At 40.1% G+C, this 12,397-nt stretch overlaps 1 protein-coding gene across 1 annotated transcript in view; it reads left to right on the top strand.

Moving 5' to 3' along the window:
- LOC137992529 (intermembrane lipid transfer protein VPS13A-like) overlaps positions 1–12,397 on the top strand; it is a 139,218-nt gene that overhangs the window by 86,326 nt on the left and 40,495 nt on the right. The window contains exons 57-67 of the mRNA XM_068837896.1: positions 1,533–1,676; positions 1,786–1,866; positions 1,952–1,993; positions 2,859–3,008; positions 4,484–4,561; positions 5,851–5,937; positions 7,173–7,324; positions 8,850–8,955; positions 10,248–10,379; positions 10,511–10,594; positions 12,174–12,278. Coding sequence (XP_068693997.1) covers positions 1,533–1,676; positions 1,786–1,866; positions 1,952–1,993; positions 2,859–3,008; positions 4,484–4,561; positions 5,851–5,937; positions 7,173–7,324; positions 8,850–8,955; positions 10,248–10,379; positions 10,511–10,594; positions 12,174–12,278 — 1,161 coding nt within the window. The remainder of the gene's footprint in view (positions 1–1,532; positions 1,677–1,785; positions 1,867–1,951; positions 1,994–2,858; positions 3,009–4,483; positions 4,562–5,850; positions 5,938–7,172; positions 7,325–8,849; positions 8,956–10,247; positions 10,380–10,510; positions 10,595–12,173; positions 12,279–12,397) is intronic.

Raw genomic sequence — 12,397 nt, 5'->3', positions numbered from 1 at the left:
CAATTGCGAATGTTCAAAAACTAGTGGCTTTGCTTTGTATTTGTGGCTGTAGTATAGTAGTGAGTACTATATAACAAGTATACTATGGCGAAGTGAGTATATTGAGTATAGCATTTTAGTGAGTGTGACTCCTCTCACATGCTCTCTGGTGGTGTAAAAGGCTGATCCTAGATTGGCAGATGCAGCAGCATATGCCACAGACGTGTCCTGCACTTAGTGCTGAGGCTCCCGCATTGGCCTTTCTCCTGTCTCTCCTGGCATCTGCAGCGGGTGCATCAGGTCTTCTAAGGAATGCAGTCTGCAGAGAAGGTCTCCCAGGTGACCACCAGTAGGCCGACAGTGTCCATGTTCCCTTGCATAAATCTTTGAAGTAAAGCTCTAGTCTCTGGAAACTTCTCTCTTGCCGCACTAAAGCTCTCTGTACAGGACGTCCTGGGAAATGCAGCCATCGTGCATTCTGTAGACGTGGCCAAGGCAGCTGAGATGCCTGTGGCAGAGGAGGATGTACAGAGAGGAAATGTTGGCTCTCTTGAGTACAGTGCTGTTGGAGACTCAGTCGGATCAGGAGATGGAGAGATGTGCCGCAGGCACCGTATGTGGAATGTTTTCAGCTGCTTTTCTTGCCCTGCGTGCATGGTCCAAGACGTGGTGCAATCTTTGTGTTCAGCGAGGCTGTGTCGAGTCTGAGCCATGAGTTATGATGTTAGTTTTCTTCAGGCTGATGGTGAGGCTGAAACTGATGCAAGCACTAGAAAAGCAATCGAGGAGACAGTCTACTTCACTGCAGAGTATGACACAGAGCCGCACTCGGCAGACCTTGTTTCTGAATTGGAGGCGAGCTTAACTGAACAGTTTTCCATCAGAGGGTAATGAGGAGCATGTCGTCATCCGCAGTTTTGAAGCGATTCTTCCGGAGGACAGCCTTGTTTAATGGTGCTCGTTATGTCAAAGGCCTCAAACAGGTTTCCATCAAATTGAACAGTTCCACACATCTCATCGTGATGTGACTTGAGGAAACTCAGGAGTTAAGGAGGGCAGTCAATCAGAACCTTGATCTCGAAAAGTCCACCTCTGCTGACAAGGTCAGAGGACTTTGTTAGGTCGATGAAAGCAGTGAACAGAGGACGATCATGTCCGCTGTTTAGAGCTAGGAGGGGGAGACGTATTGAGACTCGGTGTACACCTTTGAGGAGCTACTATAGGCGAGGGAGGTATATTTGTGCAAATAGCTTGCCAGCGATGCAAAGCAAGGAGATGACGCAATAAAGCGTTTTCACATGACGTCACGGCAGCCATGTTGGTGTTCCAAGACAAAGGAATGGTGGCCATGATGGTGTACCAAACTAATCCTCTGGGATTTGAACTCTATTTTTATGCAAATACTTTCCTTTGTTTCAATAATACCATATGGATGCTGGTCACGTGAGTGAAAACGCTCTATAGTTATATACAGACTATAGTATATGGACTTAAATATCAAGACATCAATTATTCCCTCTGTAATGCATACCTCCTTTGTTTCTCAACATCAGTTCTCTATGGCAAATGGCGATAGCAATGAAACCAATTTAGGAGACAGTTCTGAAGCAGCTATGTCACTCAGTGTGGAATCCAAGGACATTCTGGAGTTGACTGTGACAAAAACATGTTTGGAAGTCCTCACCAAGCTTGGAGCAGTAAGTCAAATTTGCCATCCACAGAGAGGCTTTAGCAATTCCATGCTAAGTATGCCACTTGATTTAATCGGCTAGTTGTAGAGTAAGTGTTATTTCCTTCCCATTTTAGGCCTTTAAAGAGGCTGTAACTCTGCAAAGCACTGGAGGGGTGGCTTTGGAGGACGTTCCACCATACCAGATATGGAACGAGGTTTGAATTCTCCTCTTATATACACAGTTGCTGGAATAATTTTCGATTTGATATTACGATAAAAACACCTTTTGTTGCCTTTTAGCTGGGAATGGAGGTGAAACTACGACCTGGAAACAAGTTTGAGGTATGCCATCCTAATTTGTGTTAGTTATGTTTACAACAAACCTTAAAGCTGTATACATAAAATACTTCTCTTATCACTCTAGTGCAGTTGGTACAAAGTCTAGCTTTTGCGACAGTGATCCATTAAAGTGCTACATTTCTGAGAAATACAATCAAACAGTATTGCTACTATTGATTCCTTATTTTAGTGGTTAGTGGCATGCATGGCACGTGACTGCAGAAATAATCCATGGCAGCAGAATAACGTGGAAGGTCACTTCTACGGCCTATTCACTGATCTGAGGCCATGTTTTTTAATTTCCGGAGGATGAGTTTTGGATACCTACATAACTGACTTCACATTATGAGCATGCGCCCTGTAAGTTTGAAAGAATCTTCCTAGTCATAATTTGGCTAACACGAACTCCGCCAAACACCCTAGCTCTTTCTGTAATGGTAAGTCTCTTTTAGGAGCCTAGAAAGGCCCATCAGGCCGGCGCTTATCTCCGGTTTCTACTCCCCTCTGGGATGGCTAGTCCATCGCAGGGTTATCCCCAGCATTTTTACCGGTACCCCTTTATACACCTGAGTGGAGAGAGGCACTGTGCGACTTTAAGTGTCTTGCCCAAAAACACAACACAATGTCCCCGGCCAGGACCCGAACCCGGACCACTCGATCCGGAGTCGAGCACTCTAACCATGAGGCCACCACGCCTCCCACTCTGTAATGGTATTGTAGAGTTTATTTGCTGAATTGACGATTATCTGTAACTTGTTTTCAGTAGAAAATATGCCAACAAGATGCAAATAGTCTTATGTTCCTCAACATGAATGAGTGTGCTCACTTAAGAGCTTGTCGTTTGATTTGTTTTTTGTTTATATGTTAGAGTCCTGCCAGTGCAGGCAGTGATGGAATGGTTGCAATTGCTCATGGCCAGAGTCTCTCACTTCGATTGGGAAAAAGATTTGATAGGAGAGTCAGCAGATTTGAGCGTGGTGGCAGTATCTCTAGTTCAGGTCTTACCATTGGTATTGAGGTAAGATGTTAAGGACGGGGTCCTTATGGGTCACTGTATAAAGGAAATCGTGGCAAATCCATAGCGCCCTTGCTTCTTTGAACTGGGAAGATGACAACCTTTTACCTGACCCATGTTTGGCAGGACAGAACGCTAACCACTTTAACCATTTTTAGAAAATTAATGAGCATATAAAATTAACAAATTGATGTCAGTTTTTCATGCGTCTGTCCTGTTATTGATCATGAATTTTGTCATAACATTGTCGAAGTAGCTGTGGATCCACGAGGCAATAGCCGAGTGGATCCGCAGACTACTTTGACAATGTTATGACGAACTTCATTTTCAATAACAGGACAGACGCATGAAAAACTGACATTAATTTGTTTTTTACAATAACAAAAAGGCAGAGGAGTCAAAATTAAGTTAAAACACGAGAGGAACGCGAGATAAAAATGCCAGAAACTTCAATCTGACGCAAGCAATATCACGTCATCCTCGCATAAATTATAAATTTATGTGTCTGTCCGCTTATTCACGATAAAAATTAACCAATGAGTGCGCGAGAATTTTGCAGTCATTGTAAAATGCTCTTGCGATAGTTTTGGATCCCCCCTGAAGATGACACTAGACAGGAGTGTGTCAAAGCGTTGGGTCTTTAAACTGTACCTGAAAAAATCCTGTTCCAATGTGGTTAATTTCAGTCAATTCTTCGTGTAGTATATTAATCACAGCGTCAATCCTAAAACAGAGCCCTTATGAACAGTCACACTTGGGCAATCAATGACGCAGTAGTTCCCAATCTTTGTTAGCTTTAGTTGGTCGATCCCTTTGAATCAAAGAAATGAGCCTTCTATTTGTTACAATCTATTTGAGTTCTTCACTGATGCTTTGCTCACGCCACTTTTTTAAAAAGTTCATTTTTTTGCAAATTTCTGTTCATCGTCATCTTCATCATTTATTCAGTAATGCAGGTTTTATAATGGGCAGCCAAATGGCTGACGTGGACCTACAATTAACTAATTGTAATATAAATGCTATGTAAAATACCTGACCCTAACAGCGTCTTGGCTGTGTCAAAAGCAGGATTTGATAACAAAGTAGAAAAACTAATATTTAACAAATCACATGGTCATCAGTGGGGCTAAATCAGACGTTGGTGGACATTCTCTTCATTACAGAGGTCCTCATACTTGGGACTTTATAGAATAAGGACAGTGACTATATTTATTATTACATACTTATTATGTAGGTCAAATCAGATATTTTTATTAATAAATGGGTTAATTTACTGTTATATTATTTTACTTCTTAGGATTAGGGTTCTATTTGCTTTGCGTTTACTTTTGAAATACTTCTTAAAGGTCATTAACAATTTGGCCTACAAAAATGCAGTATGAGATCGTACAATCACCTCTGTAAATCCTGATATTGTTCAAAAGTTAAAAGAAACACGAATTCACAAATCCTTATTCATTTTACTTTTGCCTTACTAGGTCCAAGGTTATCACGAAGTTAAGACAATCTCAGTTAAAGAAGCTAGGGTGGTCCTGCTCAATATCATTCCTAAAAAGGTACGACATCTGAGCATTTCATGTGATGAGCCGAGTATTTTGTACAGAACCATCAATTTTGTGGCTACTGTACTATACGGCAAGTAGCCACTATATCACCACGTGTATAAGTTAGTCTGACCGTTGTAATCGGCAAGTATGTTGGCAAAGTGTCAACTGATATCCAGCTTATCAAGGTTGTGATTTGTTAGAATTTTGACATTTCATCTTCCTTGAACATGTATATATTTTCAAATTTTCAAGTGATTTACATTGTAACAATTGTAAGTGATGTACGGTGATACTGTGCAAACGTTGCATGGGCATTTTTAAGACTATGTGTTAATCCACTTATTTAAATGGGTGTAGAAAACAAGTTGTCCATTAAAGACGGATGCAGATTCTTTATTTCTCAAATGGCACATCTGATCCTTTGCATACGTCTAGAGTTTTTCAAATCAATTAATTTATTTTAGTAACAGCAGCAGAAAATGGGTTGTCAACAGGAAGAAACAGGGAGGAACTCATTAAGTAACCCTCCTAAAGTTAAAAAGACGGACACCATTTCCGTGTGCACGTACTTGACAACGTGATTTGATTTACTATTGTCAGAAATTATACTAGTTTTGTCGTTCAGTCTACAGCGGATTGTGTTTGAAAAGAGCCTACAAGATGACCTTTGCCTCTCTCACATGATTCAAATAACTAATGAACATACACACTCTTGGTAGGCGCGATGACCTCATAGTTAGTGTGCTTGACTCCAGAGCAAGTGGTCCGGATTCGGGTCCTGGCCGGGGACGTTGTGTTGTGTTCTTAGGCAAGACACTTTACTGTCAATGAGTACCGGCGAATTTAATGCTGGTAGGTAACCCTGCGATGGACTGGCATCCCATCAAGGGGGAAGTACTCCTAGTCGCTTCATGCCATGGAAACCGGGATAAGGTCCGGCCTGATGGGCCTTCTGACTCGTACGCAGAGATTGTACCTTTACCTTATACACACTTACTAGTTGGTGCTCTTGTATTTCAGTTCTCAGAAACCATATTTATGCCAGAAATGATCACCATTAATCCAAATGAGGTGATTGGAAACTACTGAATTAACTGGCGGGGCTCTCTTTGCAAATTCTTTCTAATAAAATCTAATAAATAACCGTGGTTGCACAAAGGGTTAGCGTAACATTATTTAGAAAGATTCTGCTCATAAGGTGTGACAGGTAGCGCAATAGTTAATCGCATGCGACCAAGTGAAATTTAGGATGAATCACCATGCGTGTTTTTAACCAAACTGTGCATTTTTGATTTCAGCTTTTTTCAGGAGTCATTATATCAGTAGTTGTTCAAGTTGAAAGTGGAGAAGGCCAGAGAACAGTAACTATTCGATCACCATTACAGGTTTGTTCTACTAGCATGTTCGTGCTAGTAACTTTTCATTGAGTCACTAATACTAGCCAGCAAGGTACACGGTACCCATTTAAATATTAAGTATAAAATGAATGTAAGCAGTCTATTTTGTTTTTGTACAGCTCACAAGAAAACGTTAGACTCGATGGAAACTTTCCTTAGGCCAGCTACATCGTTCACATAAATTAAAGTTCTTTCATTCTTCTTATCCTTGGTTTTCACATGACGTCTTTGCGACCATATCGGTGTTGTCCCTTAGTGGCGGTCATGTTTTTGTATGCAAGACCAATCCTTCAGAAAAGAAGCTCTGTTTTGATGCAAACATCTTTTCTGTCAATAAAAGAAGAATTTAAAATTGTGTGAGTCATGCAAGAGAACAAGTTCTCAGCTGGCACTCTTCATCATTCTAATAGGAAGTCCGAAGATGTATTCCTTTAATAGTAACTTTATTCTGATTGTAAATTAGTTATTTCTGTTTAAAATGAGCTACATTCTGGTCGGATTTAAGAGCTTTGGTGTGGTTAAAAACACACCAGTACATTTCTTTCGATTTCATTTGAATGTTGTTTGATTTTACTGTTTTACTGTTTTACTGTTGTCACGTCCAAAATGGCAGCTGTTTTGCTGGATCAGTAAGTACACAAGCCAAGGAGATTAAAGGATCCGTTCTAGAGAGTTAATGAATTTAAACAAAACAAAATTACAAATTGCTTGCACACGTTACCCTTTTGTCGCTGAAAAGAATATTTCGAACTGTAGCAAATACACTTTTAATACTACTGCTGGCAGTCATTTGACCAGCAACTGGGCTTGTTAGAGGCATCCTTTATAAAAAATTGAAAAGTAGTCCGTGGCCCGGTTGTTCGAAGGCAGATTTACTTAATCCAGGAGTACGTTAACTTTTGTTTCATATTCTCAACTTTTTTGGTGAAAGTTTCTCTTACATATTTTTGTTTTTCAAGATTAACTTCTAATGTAAAGTTTTGCCGAGTATCAGCGTTGAAAAGCATTTGGGAGTAGAGAAATAAACTCCTTGTTTCATTTTTACTCAGGGATTAGCGTTAATCGGCTTTAGAACAACCGGGCCTATGACGTCAAGTTAGAACAGGATTCGAGTTACAGTTACGGCACCGACCAGGTCAACTTTGATTAAGTTGTAGCCACAAAATAACTGTTTTGATACCGATGTTAGCAATTGAAATATTACTTACATCACTCAACAACAGATCAACAACCACTTTCCAATCCCAATGGATTTGATGTGCAAGAAGGAAGAACAGTTTTCTCGCGTCACGACAGTTGAACCCGACTCTGTTTACAGTGTTCCCCTGATGTTGGCTCACCGAGCTGCACTCTACCTCAGACCAGCTGGATTTGGGTTGGTACTCGAGGACCTTTTTCTTCTGTTACTGACATGTCTTATTTTCTGACATATTAAGGTGCAGAGTAAGGGGGTGTTTACATGATACCGGGGCGACTTTCGCACCGGCGCGAGTTCACTCCGGTTCCCTCTCTTATCTCTGTATTAGCTTACGTGATATCACCGAAAAAAGTCATGCTGGGGCGACTCACACCGGCGCGAGTTCACTCCGGTTCTGCACCGGAGCGAAACGTTTGTTCCGGCGCGAAATCTTGCAACGGTATCATGTAAACGAGGAGGGACCACTCGTTCCGGTGTGAAATTGGCGTCCCGCAGGGCGGGAACGGGTAGCACATGCGTACTTTTCCTGATAGACGCCACATTTGCAATTTGGATTCACGCTTGTATTTCATTGATATGTGGTGTCCCTTCAGGTAAACACGATACGAATTCACGTCGTCATCATGTAAACGCGGTATCAAGAACTCACCCAGGTGTGAAACTCGCGCCGGTGCCAGTTTTCTCATATAAACACCCCATAGGTCAACGGTTAGGGCGCTGTATCTGACTGCCGATGCACTTGGTCTCAAATCTCCTAAGGGCTGCTGTTTCTTTCCAGTGTTATGTTTATTTAATAATTATTCTACTCGGGCTTGCTGGACATGAAGTGATAGATAACCAACGAGGTGCGTAGTGCCGAGTTGGTTATAATCATTTTATATCCAGCAAGCCCAAGTAGAATAATTGTTTTATTAAAAACTCCAGGATCAACAACTCTTCTTTGGTCCTCCCGGGGGTAGCATTGTCGACTAAAGCACCGATTTCTGCCTTGGTCAATTCCGGTCCAAAACAGCTTTTGTTGGCCACTTTCTCTCAGAGCTCGCTTAATTGCTGACACGTTCCTTGACCATATTAGGTACAGCAGGTGTATGAACTGATTGCCTCTGTCCGGCTAACCAATAAAAATGCTGGAAATATGATATCCGTAGTTCAGTAATAACAATTACAGTTGAGCGCGTATTGGATATGAAGTGGTAAATAGTCAACGAAGCACTACTATTTACTATTTACTCTAATCCAGCAAGGGCGAATTGGATAATTGTTTTATTAAATTTCATTGAACTCTGTACTGTTTCACTGTCACAAAACGGCCGGTGCATAATGCTTCCATACACGGTCATGCGGTATATGAGTTGTAACCGAGAATGAGTGAACCAATCAATATGCTAGAAATGCTAGAATGTTGAAAATTTAAACATTTGAATTATTGGTAGGACTACAACAACAGCTAGGAGAACGTTGTCGAAAACACCGACTTCCCATTATTTTAATTTCTTCGCCATTATTCCAAGCGATTGCTCGAGAAAAGTGTGTATCATCCTAAAAATTGGTATGAACTGCGTGGTTGTATGGTACGAAAATTGAAAATTATCGTCAGGTACTCGTGTTCTCATATTTGGTCATTTCACGTTGAGCGAAGTTTTCAGTTTCAAAGAAGCATCTGTGTACTTCTCATCGCAGTTTTTCTTTTGCCGTGATTCAGGTATGGAGAAAGTTCTCCTCTTTTGTGGAATAAGCTGGCATTCGAGGGTCATTCATCAATCAAGTGTTCCTCACCCGCTGGGGATGGACCTCCTTTTCATATTGAGGTACGTTATGTGTACATTTTTTCACACCATGTTTCACCCGGGTGTGCCAAATTAACATTTAGGGTCTTTATTATTATCAGAGAGAGTGTTGCCTTTCTCATGGCATATACAAGTGGATGAAATTTCTAGTCTCTCCAGAAAAGGACGTTAAATGGACACCATCTCAATTCACGCAATAAAATTTGGTAAAACCTCATCCTAACTACAATCTGCTTCATAACCCATTCCCTCTGCATTTAAAATGTATCACTTTCATATAATCTTTACTTCCTATATATCCATTCTGTACGGGTTTATTAAAAACTTGCAAGATGACCAGCTGCCAGTCGGCTTGATGTCTCAATTGGTAGGGCACTGCAGCAGTAGTACCGAGGTCATTGGTTAAATCCCATTAAAGCCTTCAGGATCTCATGTTGCTGCTGCTAAATTAGTGCTTATAGAGCGAGTTTCAATCGATTGTCGTAAAGCCATCTTAAAACCAAGACCAAAGTAATTACTTTGGCCAATCAAAAAGGCCGGAGACAATCCAGTAAACCAATCAAAACTCGAAGTAATTACACGTAGCCGACACAAAGCGCGGGAAAATGTGCACGCGCGAGCCACGATTGGTTTTGGTTTCACCTCTGATTGGTTGAAAAAGTGGCACGAGAACTTTAAACCAATCACTGAGTGAAGTAATGCAAAACCAAAGCAATTCGCTAATTACTTCGACACTCAATTGAAAACCAAATAAATGGTAAGTGCACTGAAGGGGGCTTCAAAATCATGTTTAGCATGCTGATTTTCAGACGTAATACACTAAGTCCTCTAAAATGCTCTTAAGTGCTATCCACATTTTCTTCATGCTTCAAACACTGTGAATGCTTACTCTAAACCTTAGGCATTGGTTAATTGCTTATAAACACAGTTTCGGATCCTGCATCTATATCGTTACACATCTTAAATGAGTTTTACACTGCCTGAGGTAAACCAAATAAGTGAAAAAAAAATTTCACCCAACCACCCCCGAGGCTTGGGAAAAAAGCCTGATGACTTTAGGCGGGGCACACACAGTTTATTGTGGCCGCCATGACTAACCTGTTTCCTACCAATCCACCTGAGCGTTTTTGGATTTGTACTTGGTTAGTTGCCTTTTTTTCTACAATAAATGTCATTCCGTGGCAGTCATCTTGTCATCGTGCGCCACCGGTGTTGTTGAACAAGGTGCATTCTCAACATGCTTAAAGGAGAATCAAATATCATTCTGCAGTTGTGTAAAAGCACTTATTTTCTCTTCTTTGTTCATTTTGCAGGTAGACTGTGAAAGAGTCTCCTATGCTTCAGTTCATGGCTCTTTGGAGCATGCGCCAAATTACATCCTCCATATTTACCCGCCGGCCATTTTGCATAATTATTTGCCATACAACATTCGCTTTGTATTACAGGTTAGTTGAATCAACTTTTTTCGTTGGGTTTTAACAAGGAAATCTTTTGGTGTAGCTCTTTTCTTTTCTTTTTTTTTTACCTTTATAAACCTTTCATGTTCTCGTCGTTCAGCGTTTTTGTTCATTTCTAGGACTTGCCTCTTGAACTCAAAGGTGGTGACAAATGGCCTCTGTTTTCTGTCAATCTCGACAGAAAAGTCCGTCTTCGTGTTGAGGTAAGCAAATTGGACAAGCAGTTTACTTTTCAGTAAATTACTCTTTTCTCAGGCAAAATAGATGATTGTGTATTCTGGCTGTATATTCTTGCATTCTTGCTTCTTGTTTGGGAGTTGCAAGAGAAAGGATTGACACTTTTGCATATCTTACTGAAAATATATTGCATTGCACAAGAAATGTTCAATGTCATATTACATGTGAGTTTCTGATTTTTAAAACCCATAAGAAAGTGTTTCAAGTACGCGTTTGGCAAAATTAATGAGAGGATTATGAGTTATCTGTGATTTTGATTGGTCAATTAAAGCAAAAACTACAAATATATAGGAAGTGGTCCGCAAGAAACACGATTAGTAACTCCTTTTTGGGAAAGTCTTTTCTTAATAAATGACAACAACAAAAATAAGACCTTATACTCGTCCATTGAACAAATACAGAGGGTCAATTACGGAAGTTGTTTGTCCACAAAGAGTGAAGGCCACCTTTATAGTAGGGATTTTTTTTTTTACTTTGTTTACTTTGAATTTAGCAAGTTCCAAGTTTTATTAGAACTTTTAGAGCCCAAAAATCTGTAAAATGTGTTACAAATTGATACAGATTACAGATTGGAATTAGAAAAAAATATGTTTTTGCTTATTAAAGAGTGAGCAGAACGAAGAGGTTTTATGGCTTCATGCACTGCGGTTCTACCATTCAGTTCTGTATCCCACAATTATGTTGCAGTTAGTTATGGCGGAGGCGGACTTACAGTCACAACAATCGGGTATTCACAATAACTATTGCGTGGGCGGCTTACTTTTTTAATAAGGATCTTTAATCGTTGATATTTTGCATTACATTTTTGGGATTTTTCGGTAAAATTTTGAGATTTTTAGAACTGTTTTTAAATAATTTAGAGCAGTTTTCGGAGATTATCCGGGTAGATTTTTAGGTGATTTTTCGGGATTATTGTAGCTAAGGCCCGTTTTAAACGTCGCATTTCACATGTACCGAATCTAAAGCAAATGAGCGAAAATAACGGATTTTTCTCATTTGCATTAGATTCGGCACATGTGAAATGTGACGTTTAAAACGTGTTTAAGCCTATTAATAGCCGTAAGGGCTAATCGATAAAGGTGACCATTTGAAGAGAGCGAGCTGGAACACAGAAATCTTAATTTGGAGCATGACAAATTGTTAGGTTTTCTTGGGTGTAGGTGACAACTCTTATGATTGGTTAAAATTTCTAAACAAGTGTAAACGGAACAAGCTTTTAAAATAAGATGTTAATAAATTTTAGTTCAGATACCTGCTCTCTATACACTGACCTACACTCAGTATGAAAAGGAGAAAATTCACATGTGGAGAAAGCAAGAGTTTTTGCTTTCTTAGTCGTGCATCGTCGCACAATTACTTAAAAATTCCTACCTTCCTAGCTGTTGTTTGCAACCCTTTATGCACAGTGTGAAGCAACGTCGCTTGTTTCATTGAACTTCGACTCTGATGAGCCCTCTTTTGCCGGCACAGTAATAATTTTCTGGCATGTTTTATTTTTTATAATTTTCTTTCATTTTTTTTTTTTTTAATTTGGTGCTTTATCAGATTGAGAATTACCAGCAGAGCAATTGGCACGGAGTCATTGAATTGTGGAAGGAAATGGATGAACTAACAACATTTACTCTAGGTGCTGCGTATGGCAAGCAATTGGTAAGATGTGCTCAGTTGTTAACAGTACCAAAAGTCCATAACCCATGATGCCCATCTATTTTTAGGACGGCCACTGCTAGATTCTGCAGGAATAAAACGTGGCGGTATTGGGTTTTTTA

This window comes from Montipora foliosa, chromosome 2 (assembly GCF_036669935.1).
Source record: "Montipora foliosa isolate CH-2021 chromosome 2, ASM3666993v2, whole genome shotgun sequence".
Classification (NCBI taxonomy): Eukaryota; Metazoa; Cnidaria; class Anthozoa; order Scleractinia; family Acroporidae; genus Montipora; species Montipora foliosa.
The sequence above is the reverse complement of the archived record's forward strand: the minus strand, read 5'-3'. Positions and strand labels throughout refer to the sequence as shown.